The sequence below is a fragment of the Hetaerina americana genome, unplaced genomic scaffold (genome assembly GCF_022747635.1).
Source record: "Hetaerina americana unplaced genomic scaffold, ioHetAmer1.1.p SCAF_3, whole genome shotgun sequence".
NCBI classification, from domain to species: Eukaryota; Metazoa; Arthropoda; class Insecta; order Odonata; family Calopterygidae; genus Hetaerina; species Hetaerina americana.
In genome coordinates, this window is record NW_027286874.1 from 39,709,170 (window position 1) to 39,734,384 (window position 25,215).

Consider the following 25,215-nt stretch of genomic DNA (forward strand, 5'->3'; position numbering starts at 1 on the left):
CATCTAACAGTAATGGTGATACAAGAATTAAAGTTGAATTAATGTATATAGCATAAAAGCAGGCATGGCCATAGAAGACGAAAGAAATTGAGGAATATGATAACCATATCAATATATAGATATGAATGAAACTGATGTCAACAGTTTTAGTTTACTTAATACAATACATTCTAAAACAGATTGTTTGGATGTATGTCAGTTGTTGACATTCCGATTCTTTCATGTAGTCTTAATTATTTCATCTATTTGTAATATTATTGTTACACTAATATATTTTTGCATGCTGTATTAATGTTTTAGTAACTATATACCTCAAGCAGCACAGTCTAATAATTAGATATTTAATATGATAACCAATGCTGAAATGCATTGGCACAGCACAGGAGGTAAAGACTTGAGGATATCTGCCCATAACTTGGCTAAGTTTTTTTATAAACCCATGTTTTGCTGGTGTGACATGCCTGAAATCATTTCTTAGAAAAATAAGGGAAATAATTTTTTTTTAAGTTGAACCTCTCAATTCCTGTATGAACATCAATTATATCTTGTGGATGAATTCATGTCTCTTTCTCTTTTGATATATTATTTTATTCTATTGTACGCTGTTACTGCTCCGGTTTGCGGTTTTCTTTTTTATATTTGACTGTTATTTGTATTCAAACTCTAATTACAATCGTATGGTGTTTGTCTGGAATATTTGTAATCAATGTGAATTTTTCTACTCATATATCAAACATGTCTTTTAGGAACCTATGAACATAATATAAATATCATATCACTACCAAAAATCTATGGTAGCAATATTCAGAGAGACGGAAATATATTTTTGACTAACTTTGTAATTGGTATTGCATAATATCATGTTCCTGAAATATGTTTCATATTTGCAATATGTGAAAATTTTATCTGTAGTGCTAATGATTGCTTTTTTACTGACAGATTCCAGGTGTTGTGGAAGTTACGCTATCAAGTTTGGCCACGTATGGAAGAAGGGGCTCATCTAACTTTTAAGGTTCCTCCTCCAGGTATTGAATTCACACTTCCCTCTCCCAAGATAGGCATTGAAATGCTACCTGTTGTTGATCCTCCATGGATGCCACAAGTAAAAACTAAAGTGGAGGAAGTGACAATCAGCCAAGAAAGTCATGTAAGTCTGCATGACGTACAGTAATAGTATGGTGCTAATTTTTCTCAGTACTAAGTTTTAATATTTTTAAATGCAATGAATCCTTCTATAATTTAGTTATAATGATATGTCGTTTGTGTGAGGTCCACAATAGGCCAAGTTAAAGCCCATGGCACTCAGATTGAAAGGGTCAAAAGGGGTGGTAAGAAGTATGTAAGACAAACAGAGAAACCCTTGCTGGGCGGTGAGCTGGTTAATTTCTCATATCTGGCATTCATCCATACCATAGCCTCCTGACAGTCAGTTCTCATAACCCATATGAACATAAGCAACACTTTCAAGTTGGCCAGAGAGGGTACCCTTTCCAGAAAAGGATCTGAACCCACAAACCTGTCTTTCAACTGTGTCAGTATCTTAGGATCTTCCTTCCAAAACATGCCTTCTGCACAAGCTTTGGTTTAATCAATAATTACGTTTGAATTGAAAAGGAAAAGAAATACACTATCAGACCATGTGGATTTAATTTAAAGGAATCACTGGTAGAATGTCATTTAAACTTGACAGAATTATTCACTTCTTAAAGAACCTTTATGACATGGAATTCCTTTCGTGAGAGCATGGCTCAGATGGGATCAATTTTAGGAAAATTGTACCCACCTGTGCACATATTTTAGAGCAGTGAAATATTAGTATAAAATGATTGCTGCAATTTATGGCACTACATGTAAATTACATGTGGATTATTGTTTTGAATGAAAACCATGGACTATTCAATACTAATATGCTCCTTTAATTAAATAGTTAAGGTCCAGAATATAAAAGTAATAAAATTATTTTAAAATTAAAATACAGGTATTTTAAACATGCTTAAAATTGCACCATCTATCATGATTAAAAATGTATAACATTTTTCATGGTGTAAATATAATGTTAATTAATCTCTGTTGAATGTGCTGCATGTATTTTATTTCAACTTCCAGCGATCACTTGTAACAGCTACAAAAACAAGAAAGAAACAGCAAACAGAATTAATAAAATTGGCTCTGCAAGCAGAAGAAGACAAGAAAAGAGTTGAAAGAGAAAATTTCCTCATAACAACTATTCCCATAACTGTGCAAGCTGCTTATGAACCAAGCTTGTATCACGCCATTGGTGATGACCATGATGAAGGTCGGTCCGGAATGTCATATTTTTCATTAAATTGAATATTATTTTGCACCTTATTTGGGAGGAAGTGATGCTTACTGTATACTGTAAAACCTCATTGTTTTGCTCAACATCAATGGCCATTGCTCATCAATGGTTATCCTAACTAGATAATTGTAATAACTTCTTTGAAAAACTAATATTACTAAAATGGACTATCTGAAATCACGTAGTCAAACACCATCTCTCTTATTTCCAGAAAAATATAATTTTATTTAAGATTTGACTGTCCAGTTTTACTGGATTGACTTTATCTCCATCCCACTCCCTCCAATTTTCCCAATCTCCCCTCACGCGATGAGAAATAATGTTGCACAATAGATACAATGTACATATGAATCCTTAGCCCTTCCCACTCCTTAGCATCCAATTGTGCTTTTATCCTCATGGGCCCAGGCCACTCCAACTTCCTATCCCCCCTCAGCCTCTTCCAATTACTTGTACAATGAATTTTATCAATTCATTTCTTGTGAAAATATCAAAAAGAATATTTTAGCAATGTGACATTCTCATTTGCATAAATCGTTGTCCAACATAATGTATATCATAGAAAATTCATTTCATTACATCTGATATTTTTGCCCAAGGTCGATTCAATCTGTAAAAATTGATAAAAGTACTGTTTTTTTATTCTTGTGGTATGACCAAAGTTATTCAGGGTTCCATTTAAGTTACGCTGTTGTAATTTCCAATTCTCTTTAAAAAGGAGATGAAGAGCAGCCAGAATCTCAGCAGAGAAGTGCAACTCATCACGTACACTCAGCTCATTCTCTTTTTCCATCTTGCCTTTGCTCGGCTGTAATTGAGGTAATCAATTTACTCGATGATGCTGCTGTCTCTCCTGATGGGAATGCTGTTTATGAAGTTGCTTACCAGGTCTAGTATTTTTATGCATATTTTGATCATCAAAGAATGTAGTAACATCAATGTATGAGGTATTAATTGTAGCATTGATTATATTTAGCTAAATATTTGGTGAATTCTTATTCTGTCGATTGATTGTAAGATGAGTATTTTGATGCACAAAGCCTTATATGTCAAACTAATCTTTAAATGAATAATTTTTTGGGCTTATGTGGCTTCATTAATTTGTTTCAATTGAAAAATTGTTGTAATAAATGTTAAAATATTTTAATTATACACGTATGCCTAAATTCAGGAATTAACGAAAAGGCTTAGTTTTCATAACTCAATAGCATGTAATCTTTTTCATTTCCCCAGGTGATATGGAACTGTTTGGTGGAAGATAGTGCATTATTTCTCCGTTATGTCTTGGAGAGACTTACCAGGGAAAAACAAGACCTTATGTTCAAAGTACTGCGTCACCTAATCAGATTTGTTCCAAAACTTCCTCAGCAGGCTGCTTTTGCTCTTTATAATTACATTATTGGTTATGTCATGTTTTATGTAAGGACTCCTCAAGAAGGAGGGCAAATGCTGATTGGAACTGCTCTGTCTATTCTCTGGATGGTAATTTGTCATATTATTTTGTTATTTATTATGTATGCTAATTTTTAGGCTGCGAATAGCAATTAATTTGCATTGGTTTGGATTTATTAAAGGTTGTGCACAGTGTGCATGGAATAATGTTCAAAGATCTGAAGCAGATTTTAAGGAAAGAACAATGTGATGCATCAATTTTGCTCACAGCAAATGTCCCATCTGCAAAAAAAATTATTGTCCATGGCCCTCAAGGTAAGTGCATGTAAGGGCTTTATCATATAATGAAAAGTCTTTTAAATATTCTTTTAGTTAACTTTTAGTTACTTAGAATTAATAGATTTAATTTCCTTGCATTCAGTGAAAAGTTTAAGGTTTGATCACTTTCAGAAGTGATGAATGATGTTTATCCAATATGCCAAGTAAATCTATGTGCTTTATTTTGGGTAAATGATGTAAACGCCACTATTAAGTAATCTTAATATGATCCCAGTTAACGTTCTCTTATTAGATAAAACTAATTTCTTATCATAACTCATCTCTTTTGTAAAAAGGTGCATCCACCTCTATTTTCTCATTTTACCAGCATCATGTTTCATTTTAGGTTAATCTTGTTTATTTGATCATAAGTTTCATATGTCATTGAATTTTACCATTTGAAAAGTTCCAACTTTTCCTTTATTTCAGATGATGCTGGTGGTATTCCATCACAATTTCCTGTTCAAGAAGATACTCAGTTTTGCCAAATTCTTCGTGAATCTCTTGACTTTTTTGGGATTGATGAGACACGTCACAAGGAATTCTTCTTAGTGGACCACAAAACTCGTAACTTTTAATTAATTTTCTCTACTGAGCATTATTAAATTTTAAAAATGGTTTTGTATGTCCTTGGGTAATTCATGATTATATTTGTGAAATTCAGCAATTGTTATATCCATTCAAGTTTTACTCTTGATTAAAAGAAGGTTATTCCTGAAGGCATTCCTGATCTGTGTAAATAAAGTAAGGAAATTAATTCTATATATCCTGGGCATAAACATAAAACATAAAATATCATGTATAAAATGTAATTTGGCCTATTTTTTAGAAACTAGAAATGGATAGGACCTGGTTGTAATTGGAAGAACCCACCTGTTAACTTTTATCGTTAAATAACTTCTGGAGTATTTCCAGCCACTTCACCTGTATTTTCAGGCTACAAAAAAGAGCCATTTGGTGAGGGGGGGATTATCCTGCAAACTTCCTGTAATCCATACTTCTTAAAATACAGTAATTGCATTTTCCCCCACATTTTAATTTCGGAAGCTATAGTATTCATAAAAACAAATCACCTTTACTCTGTATGAATAACCAGGAACACCAGTTCAATAGATATCAAAATGAAAATGTCCCTCGTAGAAGGAAAGTTCTCTCACTGAAAGGCCTGACAAAATTATAACTCAAATATTTGACAAACTACCTAATCACTTCCAATTATTATAAAAGGGAGCGCACATAAAATTGGAGGCTTATAGACTAATTCCTGCAATAACCCTGAAGGCTCTTTTTTTGTATCTTAAAAATTCTGGTACAGCTGGAGATACCCCAAAAGATAATTCCATTATTGATTCTCGTACAGAAATAACCATAATACACCGATCATAGTGTATTGATTGACAATTCCTGACATAGGTTTTGTAGCATGTATATGTGGAAGTGCCGTATATTATCTAAATAATTGACAAGGTTTGTCCAGTTTAAGGTTTCTGTCAACGAAGTTACATATGCATGTAGGCTGTAAGTGAATGTTCTTACAATGTGCAGCAACTTGAAATTTTTAAAATACTCCTGTTTCAGGAACTTTTGAACCAACTACATGGTTTGTATAAAAAGTACGAGGAAAAAGTTTTGTCAAAATATTATTTTTTATATTGCTACAATGTCAAAATGAAATTTCGTAAAATGTGGGTGTGGGGAAGAATGGAGAAGGTGAAATGGACAGACAAGAAAACAAATGAGCAAGTTCTTGGTATGGTGGGTGAAGAGAGGGGTTTGTTGGGAGAAATCCTATGGAGGCAGGAAAAGTGGATGAAGGGGGTATTGACCGTCATTGGGATGTTGAAGATGGTAATAGAGGGGAGAATGTTAGGCAAGCGAAGCAAGGGAAGGAACAGGATAGGGATGTTGGACAGGATGAAGGGAGGAAGAAAGTACTCAGAGATGAAGAGGGATCTGATGTAGAGTAGGATACTGGATTTAGTGTTTTGTTAGGAGTCACAAAATAGGTAGCTGTGTCACATATAGGAGTCACAAATTTGGTAGCTGTGTCCATCCAAAAACCTACCTTAACGGGTAGATTCCCTTAAAAATATGTAAACTATGATTAAGCCTTGCAGGTATTTACCTCTTTATAAATATTCCTTTTCAGATCAAATACATAACCCATCAGCCTATGTGAGAGATTTCTATTTCTTTAAGAGATCTCAGTATCCTCAGTTAGCATTGGTTCACATGGAACCGGATGATGCCTATAACGCATTACAAAAGCAAGCTCTGATTTTGAAATTTGTTGAAATAGGAAAAGTTCTCCTCACTTGGGCTATTTTAAAGAATGTTGACATGGTAAGTTGTGGTTTTTAAACATTTAATTTGTAGTTTAAGTTAATTACTTTTTATACTTTGGGACGTCTTTATTTAATTTAATCAAACTGAGGAATTGCATATAAAAATGTCTTTCCTATATGTTGGGGCTTCTTATCATTAATTAGGGGCCAAAAAGATTAATGTATCTCCTGGAAAGATCCATGTATAAATATGGCCTGGGTATCTCAACCTAGAGAAATCATTACCCCCACCATAACACAATTCTCATCAAACATTTGAGACACAGAAGGAAGATATGATTTATCGGGAAAATGATTAATTTACTATGCTTACTTCTGATGTGGAAACAGTTTTATAAAATGCTGCAAATTTATTATTGAATAAAGCAGTAGACCAAAATTTCCATCCAGGATATGCAATTCCTGTCACCCTCAGAAAAAAATATGCACATAAGGAAGTCCCCCTATTTAAATATTTAACTTAGTCATAATGCATCTTAAGAATACCATTACTTTAGTTTTCTTATTATAATATTTTTGTCTATTAACTTGCACCAATCATGAAAAGTTGTGCATGAAAGAAATGCTTTGAATGACTGGACAATCAAGGCTTTATGATCCATAGTTCTCACTGAATCGGTTCCCTTCCATCATCCATTAGTACTCCTATGACAAGATATGCCATTCTCATCATTATTGTTGTAAAGTGAGAGACGGGCTTGGCAGTTGCTATAAATGAGAGTTGGCGAGTTGTTAATTTATGTATATTTGTGTTACATAGGCTGTCAGCTCAATATTTATAATTTATCAATTATTTAACAGTTGCGATTGAGTTTTCCAGCCAGTCAAAGTATTTGCAATCTTTGTTGACTGAGTACTCTGTCAGAAGAGAAATAGGATAAGGATAAATTATTGAGTACTAAACTAATGGAACTATAATTAAGTATGGAGTATATTGGGCCAGAGAGTGTATAATAGAGAAAAATGTGTCACAGAAAACCTGGAATTAGTGAAAACTCAAATGGTGGTCAAATATAAACTGTATTTCTTTCTACTCTCCCTACCTCTCTCATTAGCAACATAATAGCAATTCTGGGGGCAGATGCACACTGACAGTACACTTCAGTTTACATTTGCAGTAACTTGAGGCATATTATCTAATCACTATATTGATAAGTATGGGATTGAAAAATTTTAAAAGTGAAGCCAATACTTCTATGGATGAAGTCACGCAGGGGGTTGCTCAATCCAGCTTCCTATTAACTAAGCAGTTCAGTTTTCAACCATTTAGACCCAAATGGTATCCAACATGCACCTATCTGGATATCTCGTTATAAAGGGATAAGCATCTGTGGTGTCATGTATAAACTTCTCCCAAGTGCTAACTTATTGATAATAATAATGGGAATATTAGTACTTTTATCTCAGATATTATGTTATAAATAATAATTAAAAACACACCAAAGAGAAAGATGGGTACCTTATTCTGCTGCTTAAAGTGACAGAGAGGAGAATAGGCTTAGACATGCAATGCTATAGCAAAATTTAATAAAGTTCAGAGACCTATACAAAGAGGGGAGAGCCAGGCTCCTTGCTTTTCCCTTCACCTACTCTCTCTCTCCATTAATTCCCCCTACATACCGGAGCTCTCTGGCTCTCTCTGCTTCAATATGGTATGTGTAGAGTATTTCATGCTTATGTTAAACTCATGCACTCAATCCCTTTCAAAACTAGCTATGCGAGGTGCCTCATAAGATGCTTTTGCTTCAGAAAGGACATTTGTTTGACGAATTTTGGTTGCAAAATAAAAAAGTTCAAGGAGGAGGGAATTTATGCAAGGATTATGAGGAAAGACATAAGGAAAAGTGTACATTTTGACATGGAATCATTGAATTGCATACTTGCTTCCATTGGTAGGGTTCACAAGAAGAGTGGGTAGGATCTCTTTGTAAGATAAAATACATGCAAATTCTCCTACTGATATGATAGGATCAAATACAATAACTTTATTTACAGCAGCCTACCAATTGGTGGTATATACTTTATATGTTTGTAACAACAAAGGGATGACATTTCTAGTCTGCAATATTGATATAGGTGGTCCATGGGTTAAAAATCTCCCAACTTAATGGTGTTCTGTTCTTATGAATGGGCTCCCAAGGATCCCCATGAAGATAATTTGTAATTAAATTAATAATAATTAAGTTAGTAAATATTTACTTTTGCAGTTAATTGGTACTTTTTATGCTAGGGCTTGTCTCATTATTTATATCACCCTTGCACATAGCATCACTTTTGCCATGTAGGTATAATGAAACAAAGTGACAATTTAAACATCATTATTTAAAAATTCAAGGGTGCAATAAAGCTTAATTTCAAAATGTATGTCTTTTTGAAAAATATTTGTTTTTTGAGCCTATATTTGGGAAATTAAACTATGATGCTGCTTCAACAGCCCACTAAAACACCAATAAAATTCATCTGGCATATTATTAATCTTTCTGCTATATTTAGGAAGAAAACACTTTCATCTATGAGTGAATTGTAAAAGGATATGAAAATAAATGGACATTAATTGGTAATGAGTAAACTTGGTCGGTTGACCTAACCTACAAAATCAGTTTAACTGCTTTCAGAGCAAATATTGAAAGTGTCATTTTTCTGTTATTTTTTGCCATCTAGAATCTTTCCCACAGTATATTATTTGCCTTTTAATCTCACTTGGTTTAAAATGGGTTAAGTGTATCATTGTGATCCTTGAGCTGTGGAAAGATCCTCCTTCATGATCATTTAATTGCACTTCACAACTTGGAATTTTAGATGAATAAGAGTATTTCATGGAAAATTATTCATAACCTTGAATTTGTAAGGAAGTTTTTTTTAAAATGATATGGATTTTAAACGAACGAATTTAAAGCATGGTATAACTTCGGCCATTGGAGCAGCAAAACCCAAACATTATTAATACAAGCTCTTCAAATTATTTGGTAATGTTTTTCACTCTGGAATATGTATATTTTTTCCCTTTGACTCTGCATGAACCTTTATGGCTAGTGTTAGACCAGCATGAATCAGGCTAAGAGCTCTCCTCAGCTCTTCTTAAAGAAGCTCTGAATTCATATGGTAAATGGGCAACATCATGCCCTAGAATCATAAATATTAGCGTAGTGGTTCAACATTAAGATGATGCTTCTGTTTTTCATGCACAATAATATTTCTCTGTGGCTATTGCCAATACAATAAAAGTGTACTTTCTTAAAGGGTGAGAAATGGAGTGATATTTTTGGTTGAGTGGAATCAAAATAATGAGATTTCATCTCATCTTCTTATCTGGCATCCATCATATAATAGAGTTGCATACAAATTTCACCCAAAGATACTCTCAGGAGCATATCTTGTCCATGAACAAAGATTACCTGTATGTTAAAGTTGACCATTATATCCTATATGATACATTTTCTTTTTATATCCAATTTTCAGGTTGTTCAGAGAGTTGTATTTCTGCATGAGGAGCTGATGAAATTACCATCATTTCCTAGAAAAGCCTTAGAATCTGATATTGATTTATACAAAGGTGGAGAAATGGGAAAGGTATGCCTTTAGTTTAACTTGATTGTAATTGACTTGTATGAATAATAAATTGTATACTAACAAGCCTTACCTAGGTACATCTCATTACCTTATTTTAAGGTAATAATATGACACTAGTAAGTTTTTATTATTAGTCTTAAAATAAATTTCAGTTATTTTTTAAGTCTGTTTCTGAAGTACAGTATATTACATTGTAGGACATATTCCTTGAATTTTAAATTAATTTTATCTCTCTAAAATTAACATTTATTCAATTGATTTATTCTTCATTGAAACAAATTTAATTCATAGGAGCTGTTGGGTCTAGATGTCCTTCATAAATTCATGTGGGTTCGACTGATTGCTCGAATGTTTGAGGCGATGGCTGGAAATTTTGCATATTCAGGAGATATTCATTTATTTCTTAATGTTCTCAATGGTGCTCTCATTTTGCACAGTGAAGATTCTTGTATTTTACGCTATGTAATGGCTACATACATTAATGCTGCTCACAATTTCAAAAATATTTTTTCAACCAACGGGTAAATATATTTTTCTTGCTATCAAAGTTTATTTTAAATATTGGTATAATTCCTCCACCCATTGTAATATTGTCCATCTTTGTGTTTCAGCTATTTACTTATAATGCCTACCCTACTTCAAATATATTCCAATCATCAAACCAATACCTTGGTGACAAGAACTATAGAGTATGCAGTGAAACAATTTTACCTAATGAACAGAAAACCTTTTATTTTGCAAATGTTTGGAAGTGTTTCATCAATATTGGATACAGATGAAGATAGTCAGTATGGAGACGCTCACAAAGTAATGACTATAATTTGTTTTTTCATGCTGGCTAGTTGTTTGAAAAATTAATTCATTCAATTAATTTGTAATCCATAATAATATTTTAATCCTGGGTCATAGGTACCTGCCAAATGTCTTTTTAACCTTTTGCTCAGCCTTGAAACACCTTCACCGGATCCACTTAACATTGGGGAACTTGTGAAGGAGGAGAAGCCTTTAAAAGCCATTGACTTTTGCTACCATGATGAAAATGAAATGGTGACAGTATTGGATTGCATCTCTTTATGTGTTATGGTTGTGGCTTATGCTGCAGACTCAGTGAGAGGACATCAAATGCTAGTAAGTTTCTGAGTAAATTTGATTGATGTAGTTCTTATGCATCTTGTATTGTAATTTAACCTTGAGACTCAGTGCCTAGTGGATCCTTACCTGAAGCAAGATGTGTCATATTTTATCCTGTGATGTTGAGTGGCTGATGAATCATTGATTTTTTTGGGTTGTATTCCTCTTAATGGTGTTGACAAAGCATCCAAAATTTGTAACACACTCTCTCCATGTGTGAAATCTTCTCCTAAAACCACACCCACTGAAAAAAAGACATCCTTTGTACTGAAAAACTATTCCTAAAACCTAAAAGACTATTTTGAACAACCAGACCTCAGGTATATTTTCCTGCAATATTAAATTATTTAATTTTTGTATGTTGCTTTACCCATGTTCTGCTTTATTTCAAAGCTTTGATTTAAGCAAATTAATATCATTATTACCCTATGTCAAGCAAATATTCACTGGGTGAAATGTATCTTACGAAAACTACACCAATTGACGTACGTGTATGTCTCTGTAGAATGAATTTGTATGTGTATAACTGCTTCCCAGAAAATTTATAAAACAGCTTGATAGATATAACAGTGTCTACTAGGTAATATCCCTGTAAAATAGCATTTACTCAATTTAAGAAAGGGGTGTTCTGAAGAGTGGGTTGCTGGTCTACTGACTGGTGGTCTTAGGTTCAATGCAGGGTGATGTCTGCGGGCACCCTCAGGCTTACCCAAGCTGTGTGATTTTGTGGGTACTAGATCTTCCTGGGAAACCTTAGGTGGCACAGGCAAGGGAACTGGTCTCTCCAACCTGATACATGACTTAGTACATAGGGAGCTTGCCCTCGTCTATCAGACTGACCTTTTGGTTGATAACTGTGGTTAACTTTAGAAAGTTAGGGAAAGACCACAGTATTTTCATCATCGTCTGTGGCATAATCAGTGTCATAAAAAGAAAACAAATGATAAATGTAAAGTAATGGGATGGATTGTATCACAGAAGTATAGCAGATAAGTTTGATTGACCTGAAATTTCATTATCATTTGCTATTTAATTATTCATTTTGGCATTCTTAAACCCTATATACTGATGCATATGCTTTCTAAATATTGGAATGAAATGAAATTATTAACTTTGTAATTCCACACACTATTTAAAAACACGTCCCAGGTTTCAACATTGTACATCATTCATCATCAGGTGGTCCTCATAGAAGCAAACTTGGTATATTTACCTTCTAATTGAGGGAGCAAGGTTGTTCAGAGAGGGTGGGTAAGGGAGGGTGGAGGGGTAAAAAGGTTAAAATTTAGCTGGGAGGGAAAGAGAATTACATCTTTTGGTGTCAATCATTGACTTGGAAGAGTGGTAGGTCTAGGAGTAGGAGGGATACCAAATTTCATTGGCAAGTTCATCCTTGCAACGGATGTATTTCAAAATTTCCAGCTTCTCCAAAGCATTGAGCCTTTGACCTTTATTTTCAAAATGAAGAATTTTAGTCACAAAGTCACTTTTGTGGTAATTTTCAATTAGGTGCTTTTCAAATAGGGATGTTATGCTCTTATTCTTTACACTTTTGGTGTTCTTTCATCCTTTCTTGAAATTTTTGTCCTGTTTGCCCAATGTACTTCGAGTTACCATCCGAGCATTTTAATTCATACACTCCACTACTCTCGTTTTTGGGAACTTTGTCTGTAGTATGAGAGATCAGGTTCTTAAGGCATGACCTACTGGAAAAGGCACATTTAATTTTTTCTTTAGGTAAAGTTTTGATTGCTTTTTGAGAAATAATCCATAGATAGAGTATTTGTCGCTATTTGGCAGGGGGATCTTTTAATGTTCGGGGTTCAAGCCACATTTACAAGTTACACATGAGACAACAAATTGCTTTCTAAATATTTATATTGTGTAATAAATCATTTAAGCTGCATGAAACAATTTTGCTCCTCAAAAACCTAAATTCATCTATTAAAAAAGGAGAAGTTAATGTGCCTGTTCCTGTGAATAAAATTATAGAATAAACTCTTGATGGCCCCTCCAATTTAAGTAATGACATCTGTTGCAGAGCAGTTTTTTGCTGAACCAGTTGCAATTTCCTCATTTTCAATGTATTTATCTAACATTCTTATTCAACTGCCACTGCATACCACTGCAGTCTTGGCCTAATGGATACTTTTCCCTCTTTCTGGGAATATTCTGCATCTCAAGGGAAACAGCTTTAAAGATAATTTTAGTCTATAATCACTGTGATTTTGGAATGGAATTCATACATTTTACCAACCGTATTTATTTCACCACCTCTGCATTAATTTATATTTGTGTGTGTGTGTGTGTGAGCGAGAGAGAGAGACCAGCAGTGAGTGACAGTAAATACAATATACGATTGCTATGCACAACATTAATGATCCAGTCTCCACAGGCAGTTTCTGGAAAGTAAGAGCACTTTCCAGAAACATAGGAGTGAATCATAAATGCTCATTTGACATTTTCGTTTAAAATTGCAGTGTTATTTCAAGCTTTGGAATAAATTGCAGTACCTCTCCCAAAATTATGAACAAATCCTTGAAAAATGTAAAATTATTATTTTCTTGCAATAAAATAAAGGCTGCATCATATTATAATATGCCAGTCAATTAATGGCCAGTCAAATATCATTTTTTGATTAAATTTTCATGCCCATTCAAATTATTTGAAGTTGTAAAGATGCGATGTTGTATTTCATTAACTTATATAGTAATACTCATTGTAAACTAAATTGCCATTATTATTTACAGACTATTCTGGAAGCAATACTTCCATGTTATCTTCAGAGAATCCAGTCTCCACAGTATAAAAAGGAAGTAAAAACAGAAAAAGAAATAATACACCAGTTGGCTGTCACTGTTAAAACCTTGGTAAACAACTGTGAAGCTCTGGCAAAGTAAGAGAAAACCATCTGCTCAACTACTTCATCATACACATTATTGATTATAAAGAAAGCATTATGAAGATTTTGTTTTTTTCTTGCATTTAGATTCCACTTTTTTTTTAGAGTAAAATTTACTCTCAGTTCCAGGGATATGTAAAGCTTAATTATAATGAATTATAACAAAAAATTGGTCAAAAATCAACCAACGTGAATCATATTCAAAAATGTTCATTAACTAAAAAAATGGATCTTTCATGCATAGTAACTGCTATCCAAGCAAATTTGTAGGATATATCACAAGAGACCCTTATGCCTCAGAATACCTATTAGACAAAAATATTTCGCAGAGAATCAGTGGTGATCAGTACTTGACGGCATCTTCCTTGAAAATATCGCACTTATAGACAGTATTACCTTGTCACATAATTCATTCCTGTATGTTATTTGTACCTTGAAAAGTTATTATCTCAAAACTTAATTTTCCATTTTAGCCACTGGGAAATCAACCCCTTCCTAGAATAAGAGAATTTGGACAAAACAAAAACCTGCATTAATGGATTATTACATATTTTTTTCCTGAAATCTTTCATTTTACAGCATTTGTATAAAAATCTAGTGTCATAAATATTTTAAAGCATTTTATTTAGACTCATTTTTTTAGTTTAGTTTTAGATAACTTGTCATTAATCGCTTGTATTTGTCTCTCTGGCGAACAAGGTTTAAAAACCTATCTAATGACATTCTATCATTTCTGTCATTTTCAAGTCTATCATTTCCTTAACTCCTTTTTAAAGTGATCAATGATATTTAGTTGAAGGTATATATTGGTGACTAAAAACCATGGCTTGATTTGGATGCCATTTGTTTGCCAATTTTTATAATTTTTCCCAGTACTGTAAGATTTTTTTACGTCTCATTCATTGCTCCCTTTTTTGTTGCAGTCATCTTTGTTTTCTGAAGACGTTTGCTTTTTTCCTCATCCTTTTTGTTTTCCTGCTCTATAATTCCTGTAGCTAATGTATCAAAGCTCAATTTTTGTTCCTTAACCAACTGCTCTATTCTTGCTTCATTAACTTACAAATGCATGGTCTTCCTCAGTGATGCATACATATTTACAAAATAAAGTTCACTTTTTCGGCCTTCCCAAGCAGTTCACACTTTGTGTTCAGACTGAACAAAACTATTTCTAGGCCGATTTTGCCGCTCTTCAGAAACATCATCCCATATATTATTAATAAGACAAAAATTTATGAATATTGAAATGATTCTTCATTAGTTCCTTGATGTTTAATTCTGTGTGCGTTGTAATGTGGAAACATCTTTAGAAAAAACTTATAAAGCATTTTGGAGTTGGCGATAACACATTGATCCATTCTTTGTAGGAGTTTGTAGGGTAGAGGATTGTGTGATATTAGGAATGGTGAAATTAATATTGATGAAATGAAACTCTTTATCCAATTCTTCCTCCAACTGCACTGTCATGCACTCAAAAGAAATATTACCTGGTTACCCAGGCTCAGCTGTGAGCTTACCACATAGCATCATTTTTATGCCAATTAGCATTCTGTATTTAAAGATTCAAGAATATTCACTGTGATAAATCAGCGGCATTTGAACAAAAATAAACAAAATTAGTCTTTCATTGGCTTATGACCTGGCAATGCCCTTTCTTTGCAATTGAAGTCTTTGTAGGTATTTTTTCAGAAAGCCCAGTCTTATCAAATAAAATATTTTACTCTTTTTTATATTTATTGCTTCAAATGACATTTTGAGTTCCATTTTGCAAAGAAACATCAAAGATGATAAAATATTTTTTCAGGGTTAATTCTATGCATTTAATATAAATTTAGGTGGTTTATCTATGTGTTTAATTTGCACTGAAAAAGCCACCAATAATAGAAAACAATTATTGGAAGACATTTTCTGATGAGGAAAATTCAAAGGAAAAATCATTTGGTAAATTCAGAGGACCAAAAAGATTGGGCATTGAAATGTCTGGGTCCATAATAAATGAACCCAAAAATATTTCTTAAATTCCAAACATATTTGAATAGTAAATTATGCTATAATATATGTACATTAAAATGCTGAGAAAAATTGTTTGGCAAGTAACTCAGTACATATTGCAATTTGTATGCTATTGGAAGCACTTCTGTCCCAGTATTTTATGAAAAAACATCAGGATGATACCTAATCATGAGTGTGAATCAGCAGAGGTTGGACTTTGATCTATTTATCTAATCCAAAAAATTTGTACCACCAATATGTTCTTAGTCTTGGAATTGGGAAAAAAGAAAGTTATCCAAATAAATTATGTTTTTGCAATAAAAACCAGATCAAGGCTTAAATTTCACTCTAGATATAGTTGGATTTATTGAATGGTCTTTGTTTGTTTTTTAGATTTATTGACATATAAATGTAAGTTGAGTGTGAAAATAAGAGGATTGTAAAATATAGTGTTAAGAATTGAAGAACTTGAATATAAAAAGAGATTTCTCAAGCTCCCTTGTGTTTCGAATCAAAGATATTCCAAATTGATGTGTATTGAACCCAACTAGATTTTTTCAGTGAGTATCATGTTCATTACCAAATCATGCCATTGTAGGTAAGGGTATTTTGTGTGGCAGCAAGTTTTCTGCATCAAATAATTTTGTCTTAAGTGTAATATTGCCTAAATCATGAATGCCTTACCCCTTGTGAATAACCCTATTCTTTAAAAATCAGAATGCTTATTTTTAATTATAAATGCTCACAGGAATTACACAGGTCCTCAAAAAGCCAGCCCTGATCACAAGGGCTCAAGTCAAAGAAATTACAGTAGAGGGCCTTATAGTCCAGGATTTGACTTTGATGAAGATTCCCACTCGAAGTATGTAAGTGATCACAGTAGAAGCAAAGCACCATATGAAAGAGACCTAGAGGATTCAGAAATCCTTCGCAATGAATTCCGTCGTCCCAGAGATATTTTGTTGTCAATGGTTGCAGAATTCTTAACTAAGTGCACTGCTAGGCTCACTGAATTAAACAAAAAATCAGGTCAAGAGGGAAAACCAATAGAGCTTCTGGACATTAAATCCCATGTGGTAAGTAATTTTGTTATTTGTGGCTCATATTATGTTTTATTGAACTTTGTATAACATTGCTTGGATATAGGATGAAAGCTTTAACTCTCATATTCAACATGTTTCAGCGTCTGGCAGATGTTGCTCATAGCTTGCTAAAAGTATCTCCCTATGATCCTGATACCATGGCTTGTCGAGGTTTACAGAGATATATGAATGAAATACTCCCTTCAACTGAATGGGCTAATGAGGCTATGAGACCTGCACTAGTTGCAATCCTTAGAAGATTAGATAAAACTTTCAATAAAATATACAAGAAGCCATCCATTCGTGTATGTTGTATTTTTAATGCCTAGCCATATTATGTAATTTTTTAAACTTAATTGTGTTTGATATATTTTCTTTTCTAACTTCTTAGTTTTTCCCTAATACTTAAAATCAGTCTCTACAAGTTAAAATATGTTTTTATTTTAGAAATAAGGAAAATAATTAGATCTAATAATTATTTGAGTCAAAGGAATAGGCATAGATGTTTTTTGTAATTTTCCAGGTTCAGAGGAAAAGTATGTTTGAGTAATTCGCAATTAGCATTCAAATTTATAAGTTTTGTTTGGGAAATGTGAAGGGTGTGCTTGACCATCGATGGGAACGTCGACATTTGATAGTTCTGTACTTAAGTTTAAAATTGATGAACGTATAATTTCCATTAGTAATTGCATGTGTATGTCAAATAAGATTTGTACAGTATTCAACTGAGGCATTTTTGAGCTTATTTAGTGAACATGAATGGTAAATAATTTTATTGGTATTAATGATGTATTTAAATTAGCATTTAACTGAACTTCAAGTAAGTTTTGAGAAGTGGGACTTATTTGTTGAGAACTTCCTAGGTTTTTATATTTGGCCAATATTTTACTATTTCAAATTATTTAGCGTTAATAATATTTATTAAATTGTTATATTAAGCAAACTTCCCAAAATGGTAATCATATAATAAGAACATGTTATTATTCTTTAATGTGAAGTCATATTTTATATTTTCAATATGGAAATATATGAAACATTTTTAAGTCTAGTCTTTAGTTAATAATTAGCTGTCCTTGTTGAGTGCTTAAGCATGAAATAATGCCAGAAAATTAAAAACAGTTGGTTAATTATAATCTATTCTTTCATGATCAAATTTTTATGTATTGAATTTATCATGATAAGGAGTACTATTTTATGGTGTTTTATTCTCAATTTTTATATTGATTGGCAATCCTTGCATCATCTCATATTTTAACCTTCATTTTATATTTTAAGCGCCACACTGACTGGGATGCGGCTGCTGGACTTTTAAAAGGAATCTATGAAACACTCTCCAGATATCCATATGTAGTGCACTTGCAGAACTTAAAAGCTCTTTTCAATACTTGTCAGGTAAATTCGCGGTCATATACTTATTATAATGAGAATTATTTAGTAGCTTCAAAGTTGATTTTTATGATTTTCTCCATGAAAAATGGAACATGAAGCCAACCATTTTGCCTGAATTGTGAGCAAAGTATGTTTAACATAAATTTTCCCTTCTGGACACTGAAGTATTTAGTATTTTATAATAATGTAAATGACAGTGATTCTCTTTCACTATAAGTAAATGTAACTGTAATAATTTTAATATACATGTTTATGTTATGAGTCTCTGTATTAATAGCATGTCATATATTTTTAAAAATTTTTTTAATTATTATGGATTTGTACGCGTATGTTTTAACCATTTCACAGCTGTTAGTATACCTCTAAATTCTCTCAGTAGGCTGCTCTGAAAGTACATATCCTATATCAGTATAGGTAAGAGCTGTTACCCCTTTTTTCATTTCCATCTTTCTCCACACTGGCAAGCCTTTAATATTTTTAGCAAGTTATAATAAATTAACTGCAAAAATGATGCAGAGGTATACAATTATTTTTGTCATTTGTGGATTTTCTAATCTAAGAGCACTTTTCTGTAGATGATACCTATTAATGTCCTGATGCATTGAAAGTGTCAAGTCCCAGAGAGAGAATGGGTTAAATAGTGAACCAGGAGTATGTTATCAAATAGGAATTGTGAGCTATAAAGAGAAAGGAGTGTAAATGCACTCTCATTAAGAAATATTAATTCCATTTTTATTTAAGTTATTACTATATATATATAGTAATAGATGTGTGTGTGTATACTGCCCAAAATGCTCTAACCTTATCACCACTTTCTTCCCTGTAACTCACAAAATTAAACGTTTAATCCATGACCTCTTCCCAATTACTAATAATAGTCAGTCCACATCACTTTTATTCCCACATTGTCCCTCCGTTTCATTTAAATGACCGTCAAACTTGCGAGACATCTTCAAGTCGACAAAACCAACTGCAAGCACCCCTGTCTCTTCCCCGCCCCTGTCTGCACCATGCAATCGCCCACGCTGCAAATGCTGCCATCTTCTAAGACCCTTCACCTCCCTTATTTCCAACTCCCAACCCGACGCCACATGCACCTCAAAAAACATTATGTGCCGCCTCTCCTGTAACTTCTGCCTTGCCTTCTACGTGGGCGAATGCACGACCACCTTTTCCCTCCATATGAATAACCTCCACTATTCCACCAAATCCCCCACCTTTCTAAATTATCCCATCCCTACTCACACTGCTCCCACAACCAATCTTTTGATGACTGCTTCTCCGTTTCGGTGATTGAAACCCTTCTGAAATCTGCAAGTATCATAGAGGTGAGAACCCACGAGATGGCGCATATATGGGTCCCAGTCATTTAAACTCCCCGGGCTGAACCACACCCACTGAATGCATTCAATAGCTGCCTACATATCCCCTCCCACCCCCTTGTTAATTTCCTATTGGTCCCTCACCTCTCCTTCCCTCACTCCTCCCCCATACATGTCCTCTCCGCTCTTCCCCGAGAACACCATTCTGATGACGATGGTTGAGCCGTCGAAATGTTAAAACTACATATGTGAGTGTCCTTTATTTGTGTTTCTATGTTTTAAAAACCTAAATCTGTGTATTTATATATTTTGTACATCGCCAAAGAGCGTTCCATTTCAGAGAAAGTTTTATAATATAAATATACACTCACACATATGGTCTGTGCAATTAATGCGTGAACTGATGCAATCTGGCAGCCATGATGCGGACTAGAGCCCCGCCCACCAGCAGCACTAGTTGCCTGAGACTCAATGAGCCATTTATTTGGCGGATCATTAAGCTGGGCGTATGGTGCCAGTCATGTTAGTTTCTGTTGTCCTTGTTTTTACTGGTTGTCGAAAATGGAACTTGACGAAATCACGGAGCAACGAATCAACATCAAGTTTTTTGATGAAGCGCAGTATAAGTTATCCAGAAATTGCTGAAATGTTGACAGCCGTTCACATTGATGCTCTGAAGAAAACATCTGTTTTCAAGTAGATCAAGCATTTTAAAGATGGCCAACAAGACACTTGATTATGCAAGAATGAGATGACCTTCAACCATTTGTGTGAATGACAACATTTATCGTGTGCAGTCCCTTGTCCTTACTGATTGTCAAAAAACTGTCTGAATGATAGCTGATGAGCTGAATCCAGGAAAATCAACAGTGCACACTATTTTAACCGAACTTTATGGATGGATGCGTCACCATGGCAATGCACCTGCACATTCAGCATTGATTGTTTACCAGATTCTGGCAAAAAATTCAATCATCATCCTTGATCATCCTCCTTATTCACCAGATCTCGCCCCCGGCAAATTTTCCCTATTTCCAAAATGCAAAAATGTGATAAGGAGACATCACTGGGAAGATGTGGACACAATGAAGCAAGAAACAACGAGAAAACTAAAAAGCCTAACTGCCGAGGACTTCCAAGGGTGCTTTAAACAGTGGAAAAGAAGATGGAATAAGTGCATAGCAATGAATGAAGAGTACTTTGAAGGGGACAAAATCGATTTAGACTAAATTTTGCAAAATAAAGTTTTTATGGCCTCAGTTTATGTATTTACGCAGTTGGTGTATGGAATTTTAAAGCTATGCACAAAATATTATTAAACTTTGCCCAAAAATATCATCAGGAATATGTTTAAACTCAAGTCAAGAAAAATATGTGATTACTAGCAATGCCTAAGATGCTAGTAGAATGAGTGCCAGAGACAAACTGCAGGAGCACACATGGATGATTCTGTGAATTCCTCTCTCCTCGTCACTCATTATGTGAAAAGTCACTCACTAAGCGAGTTATTTCAGGGCCAATATGTTTGCTCATTATGCGGATTACTTGCTAAGCAATTGCTCGTTAAGTGAGGCTCCACTGCATTCTGTTCATCTTTGGGAAAATGTGGGTTTTTGTTGAATTATTAAATTTACTATCTTGTTATCATGGACATGGGCCTTAATAAAATACTTATACTCCAAATAATATTACATTTTCAGGCTTTAATTGTTGGAGAATCAAGTAATGCTGGCTTAGGAGGAGAATGTTTATCATCTGCTACAACAGCACTGATGAGCCAAGTTCCGCCTCCCCATTTTTGCTCAACAGTTGTAAGATTAATTGCTCTTCAAATCTTGGCAATTGGAGTAAGTTTATTATCACACACTATCACCTTTAAGTTCATATTTGGTTTACAATTACATTTTACTATCTATTTAATTCTTCAAACCTGAAAATCCTACTGAAATAAATTGACCTATTCAGTCTTTTATTTGCTTGTCATGTTTTAATTATTTTCGCTAATTTTAATGTGATTGCAGTTGTTATTAATCAGTTAGACGTTTGATAAATTGATAAATTTAATACTTGTCATAACTGCTATCATGTGTTAGTTCTTCAGGGTTTTAATTATTCATGGTAATATATTTTTGGTATGATCCTCATCTTAAACATTTTTATGTTTACTTTAATAAAAATAATTGTAAACTGCTGATGAACAACTTATGGTGTATATTTTTTTCAGATCTTCAGTCATCTGACTCTGGTGAGGGATTTTAATCAGTTCAACTTCCATTTAAACTGTTATCCTTTCAGAAATATGCTTGCATTGATTTTAACATTAATATCTAAGCAATTTTCAATAATTGTCTATGAGATGTGTGCAGCTTGATATTTGTGTTGCTGCATACATGCTACCTACTAAAACAAACAGCATGGCAGGTTAAAACTGACATTTCAGAATATATACTTAATCAGAATAATATGAATTGCATTGGCCCAACACATTTCAATAGCTTTTGCACTGCACTTGATTATGGATAGAATGTGATCAGTGGTATTCATATCTTTCCTCTTTCTCTCATTTCTAGCTGTCTTAATTTTCTCTCTTAGGCTCCTATTAATCATGCAAGCAATAGTAGTTAGGTATAATCTTTTTTCAGGTTTCCATTGTAGCAACTGATAACTCTAGATTAAATTGTGGAATGATAAACCTATAGTTAATTTTTCATTTATTGTCTTCTTTATTAGGTTGTAGCATAAACACTTGTGGAGAAGTTCCTGAGTAGTTTTAAGCACATTTTAAACCTTGCTCCTCTTCTTCAATTTCATATTAGATTATTTCTTGTGTGTCAAACATTTTAACAGAGTTTACTGAAAAATTGGTATCATTGAAAGGTAAACATTGTTATTCATGTTCACCAATGACTCTCATCACATCAGATCAATAAAAAAATTTCAGGAAACATATTCATTAGAGCAAGTCTGCGGAGGTGGGTCAGTCTTCCCAACCCATGAGAAGACAGAGAATATGTTGATGAATTTAATAATGCCAATGTGCCTCAGAGTAGGAAGTGGAAGAAAAGGTATTTAATGCGTATTCTTGCTTCCCTCAGTATGACTTCTTAAGTACTGTGTCCCATATGTTACTCAAATTCAAATATGTGATGTATATTTTTTTACAGATGCTCCAAAAATGAGACAGGCTGACATTAGTTTTGCATTGACCATAATATTGCATGCCATGAATCCACCTGCGACCAAAACTTCACCGGTAACTGCCCAGAACATTAAAACTGCATCAGAAATGAGAACTGGGAGTTTGTACAGTTCCAGGGATTCAAAAGCAGGTCACAAGATACCACATTCCTTGTACCAGGTTTCTTTTCTAGGTATGAAATGTTTTCATTAACATGGGCATTTCTTGACTGAAATTTATGATGAATTCTTATGAAGAATTATTTCCTTTTCAGCACTCAAGATTATAATGGTCTGCTTTGAAAGTGAATTAGTTCTAGATTGGCCTCGAGTCACTAGAACAATTAAGGAACTTGGTCGATGCAATGATTGTGCAGGAGTTTTCTGGAATTTTATAGATTTTGTTGTCACTCAGCGTTGCCCCCTTTTTATTTTGCTTGTGCCATTTATCATGCAAAAGGTAGGCATTGTTTACCACATTACCTCTAGTGTGTATATATTTATTTAAATTTAGTATATATTTTTTTTATATAGCTTCAAGTTGGAGTATTAACTCAATTGACTATGTGCAAGTTTATGTTTTTGCATGTTATATAATGCAGATGGTTGGGAAATTACATTTTCAATCATCACTTTCATCCAAATGATTGCCTTCTCTGGGTATTTCTTTTGACTTGAAGATATAAAGTATATTCAGATCTTACTTGAGAGTGGATTCAATTTATATCCCTATGACAAGTTCATTTCTGTGCACATTTATTTATTTGCATGATTTAAGAAAATTTCCTGCATGTTTTGAGAAAAGTTGATTTTTTTATGAAATTGTTAACGTTTTCAAGTTCTTTTTTTACATTTCCTCCCTTTTTTTCCTTCCAGTCTTTATCTTGAAACATTGCAGAGTGAATCTTCCCCTCCCCCATCTGTCTTATTCAGGAACCCCAGGTCATAATTGTTTATTTATCATCCCTGTAAGGTACCTTGTAAAATATTTGTCTGAAACAGGTAGAAAGTACTTCTCTTCACTATCAGTGTGTTGAACCACAATGTCAGTAAAATATGTGTCAAAATTTTCAAAACTGACCTTACGTTAATATTTGATTAATATCATTACTTTTATCATTTGTTCATATTATCCTTAAAAAGAAACAGTCTCTAGCATTACTAAATGCCAGATTGGTATTAATTAAGTGTGATTCATTCAATATCACACATAATCTTATGCAAAGCTGTCTTTCTGGAATATTAAATATTAGCTCTTAGGATTGTTTAACTTTTTGAAAAATTACTCCAAATCAGATCAAATGAGAAATAGTTTGGAATGTGATCCTGAGAAAAAATGAAATACTCGTGCATAGAAATTGGGTTAGAGTAATATAAAGGATGAGGGACCAACAGTTTAGGTTGATGTCAATGAACACTTACTAGATTAATATCCTGTACCACCAAGTAACAGCATGAAATAATTTATGATCACTGAGGCTCGGAGTTGCATATACATGCACTAGTGTTTATGCCCAATTATGTTTAGATGTGAACTCTGATTTTACACCATTAGGAAGAGCCCACAAGTGGAATTGTAAAACTGTCAATGAAGACAAAACTTAAAATGAGCCTTTTTCTTGAATAAGGAAAATGGCATTTCAAATTTTCTCTCTGCAACACAGAGAACTTCTTTCACATTTATACTGATCATGTTCTTCTTTGTTGTTTGGTGTTCCCATTGCAGGTAGAAATCTATGTATATCACATTTTTACATTTGATAGAATATATGCTAATTGAATCTTCAAGGTACAGTATTCAAACAGATGGAATGTTGTTCTTTTACCTTTAGTCCCTCCCCCATGGACTATAACTTCACCATGGTAGAAGGGCTCTCAATAATAATGCTGAAATTACATATCTGCCATGGAATATCTTAATATCATCAGGTGACATCTGTACATTGAACTTTCCTGAGGGAAAATAGGTGAATTAGAGAGATTGTAGGGGATTGGAAATTTATGCAACCCAATTCACATGCTCATTTTTCATTTAAGTCATGTTTCTGGGAAGAAATTTGTCAGCTCTTTGTTTTGGCTTTTAAATGTTTTGTTTACATGTATACTTAAACCTTAACCAACAATGTTGATTAGGGAAATAACCTTGGAAAATAGCAAGGAAAATTAAAATTCAGTGAATGACTTTTATGAAGCATTCTCATTCTTTATCAGTGTATAACTGCACACTCATATGATTTCATTTATGTTGAAATCCAAGTTAACACTTTGATCCTTTAAA

The 25,215-nt window shown here is 33.5% G+C and overlaps 1 protein-coding gene across 6 annotated transcripts in view; it reads left to right on the forward strand.

The window, feature by feature from the left end:
* Positions 1 to 25,215, forward strand: part of unc80 (unc80, NALCN channel complex subunit) — a 136,408-nt gene that overhangs the window by 84,612 nt on the left and 26,581 nt on the right. For 5 of the 6 annotated variants that reach the window (XM_071588468.1, XM_071588463.1, XM_071588466.1 and 2 more), the window contains 20 exons: positions 940 to 1,147; positions 2,107 to 2,296; positions 3,039 to 3,208; positions 3,554 to 3,802; positions 3,895 to 4,027; positions 4,460 to 4,597; positions 6,180 to 6,373; positions 9,835 to 9,945; positions 10,237 to 10,466; positions 10,557 to 10,752; positions 10,855 to 11,073; positions 13,827 to 13,972; positions 16,716 to 17,043; positions 17,151 to 17,354; positions 18,325 to 18,441; positions 21,461 to 21,607; positions 21,985 to 22,005; positions 22,702 to 22,825; positions 22,925 to 23,131; positions 23,213 to 23,397. In XM_071588468.1, the coding sequence (XP_071444569.1) occupies positions 940 to 1,147; positions 2,107 to 2,296; positions 3,039 to 3,208; positions 3,554 to 3,802; positions 3,895 to 4,027; positions 4,460 to 4,597; positions 6,180 to 6,373; positions 9,835 to 9,945; positions 10,237 to 10,466; positions 10,557 to 10,752; positions 10,855 to 11,073; positions 13,827 to 13,972; positions 16,716 to 17,043; positions 17,151 to 17,354; positions 18,325 to 18,441; positions 21,461 to 21,607; positions 21,985 to 22,005; positions 22,702 to 22,825; positions 22,925 to 23,131; positions 23,213 to 23,397 (3,517 nt within the window). The remainder of the gene's footprint in view (positions 1 to 939; positions 1,148 to 2,106; positions 2,297 to 3,038; positions 3,209 to 3,553; positions 3,803 to 3,894; positions 4,028 to 4,459; positions 4,598 to 6,179; positions 6,374 to 9,834; positions 9,946 to 10,236; positions 10,467 to 10,556; positions 10,753 to 10,854; positions 11,074 to 13,826; positions 13,973 to 16,715; positions 17,044 to 17,150; positions 17,355 to 18,324; positions 18,442 to 21,460; positions 21,608 to 21,984; positions 22,006 to 22,701; positions 22,826 to 22,924; positions 23,132 to 23,212; positions 23,398 to 25,215) is intronic. The other variant, XM_071588464.1, reaches the window with a different exon arrangement.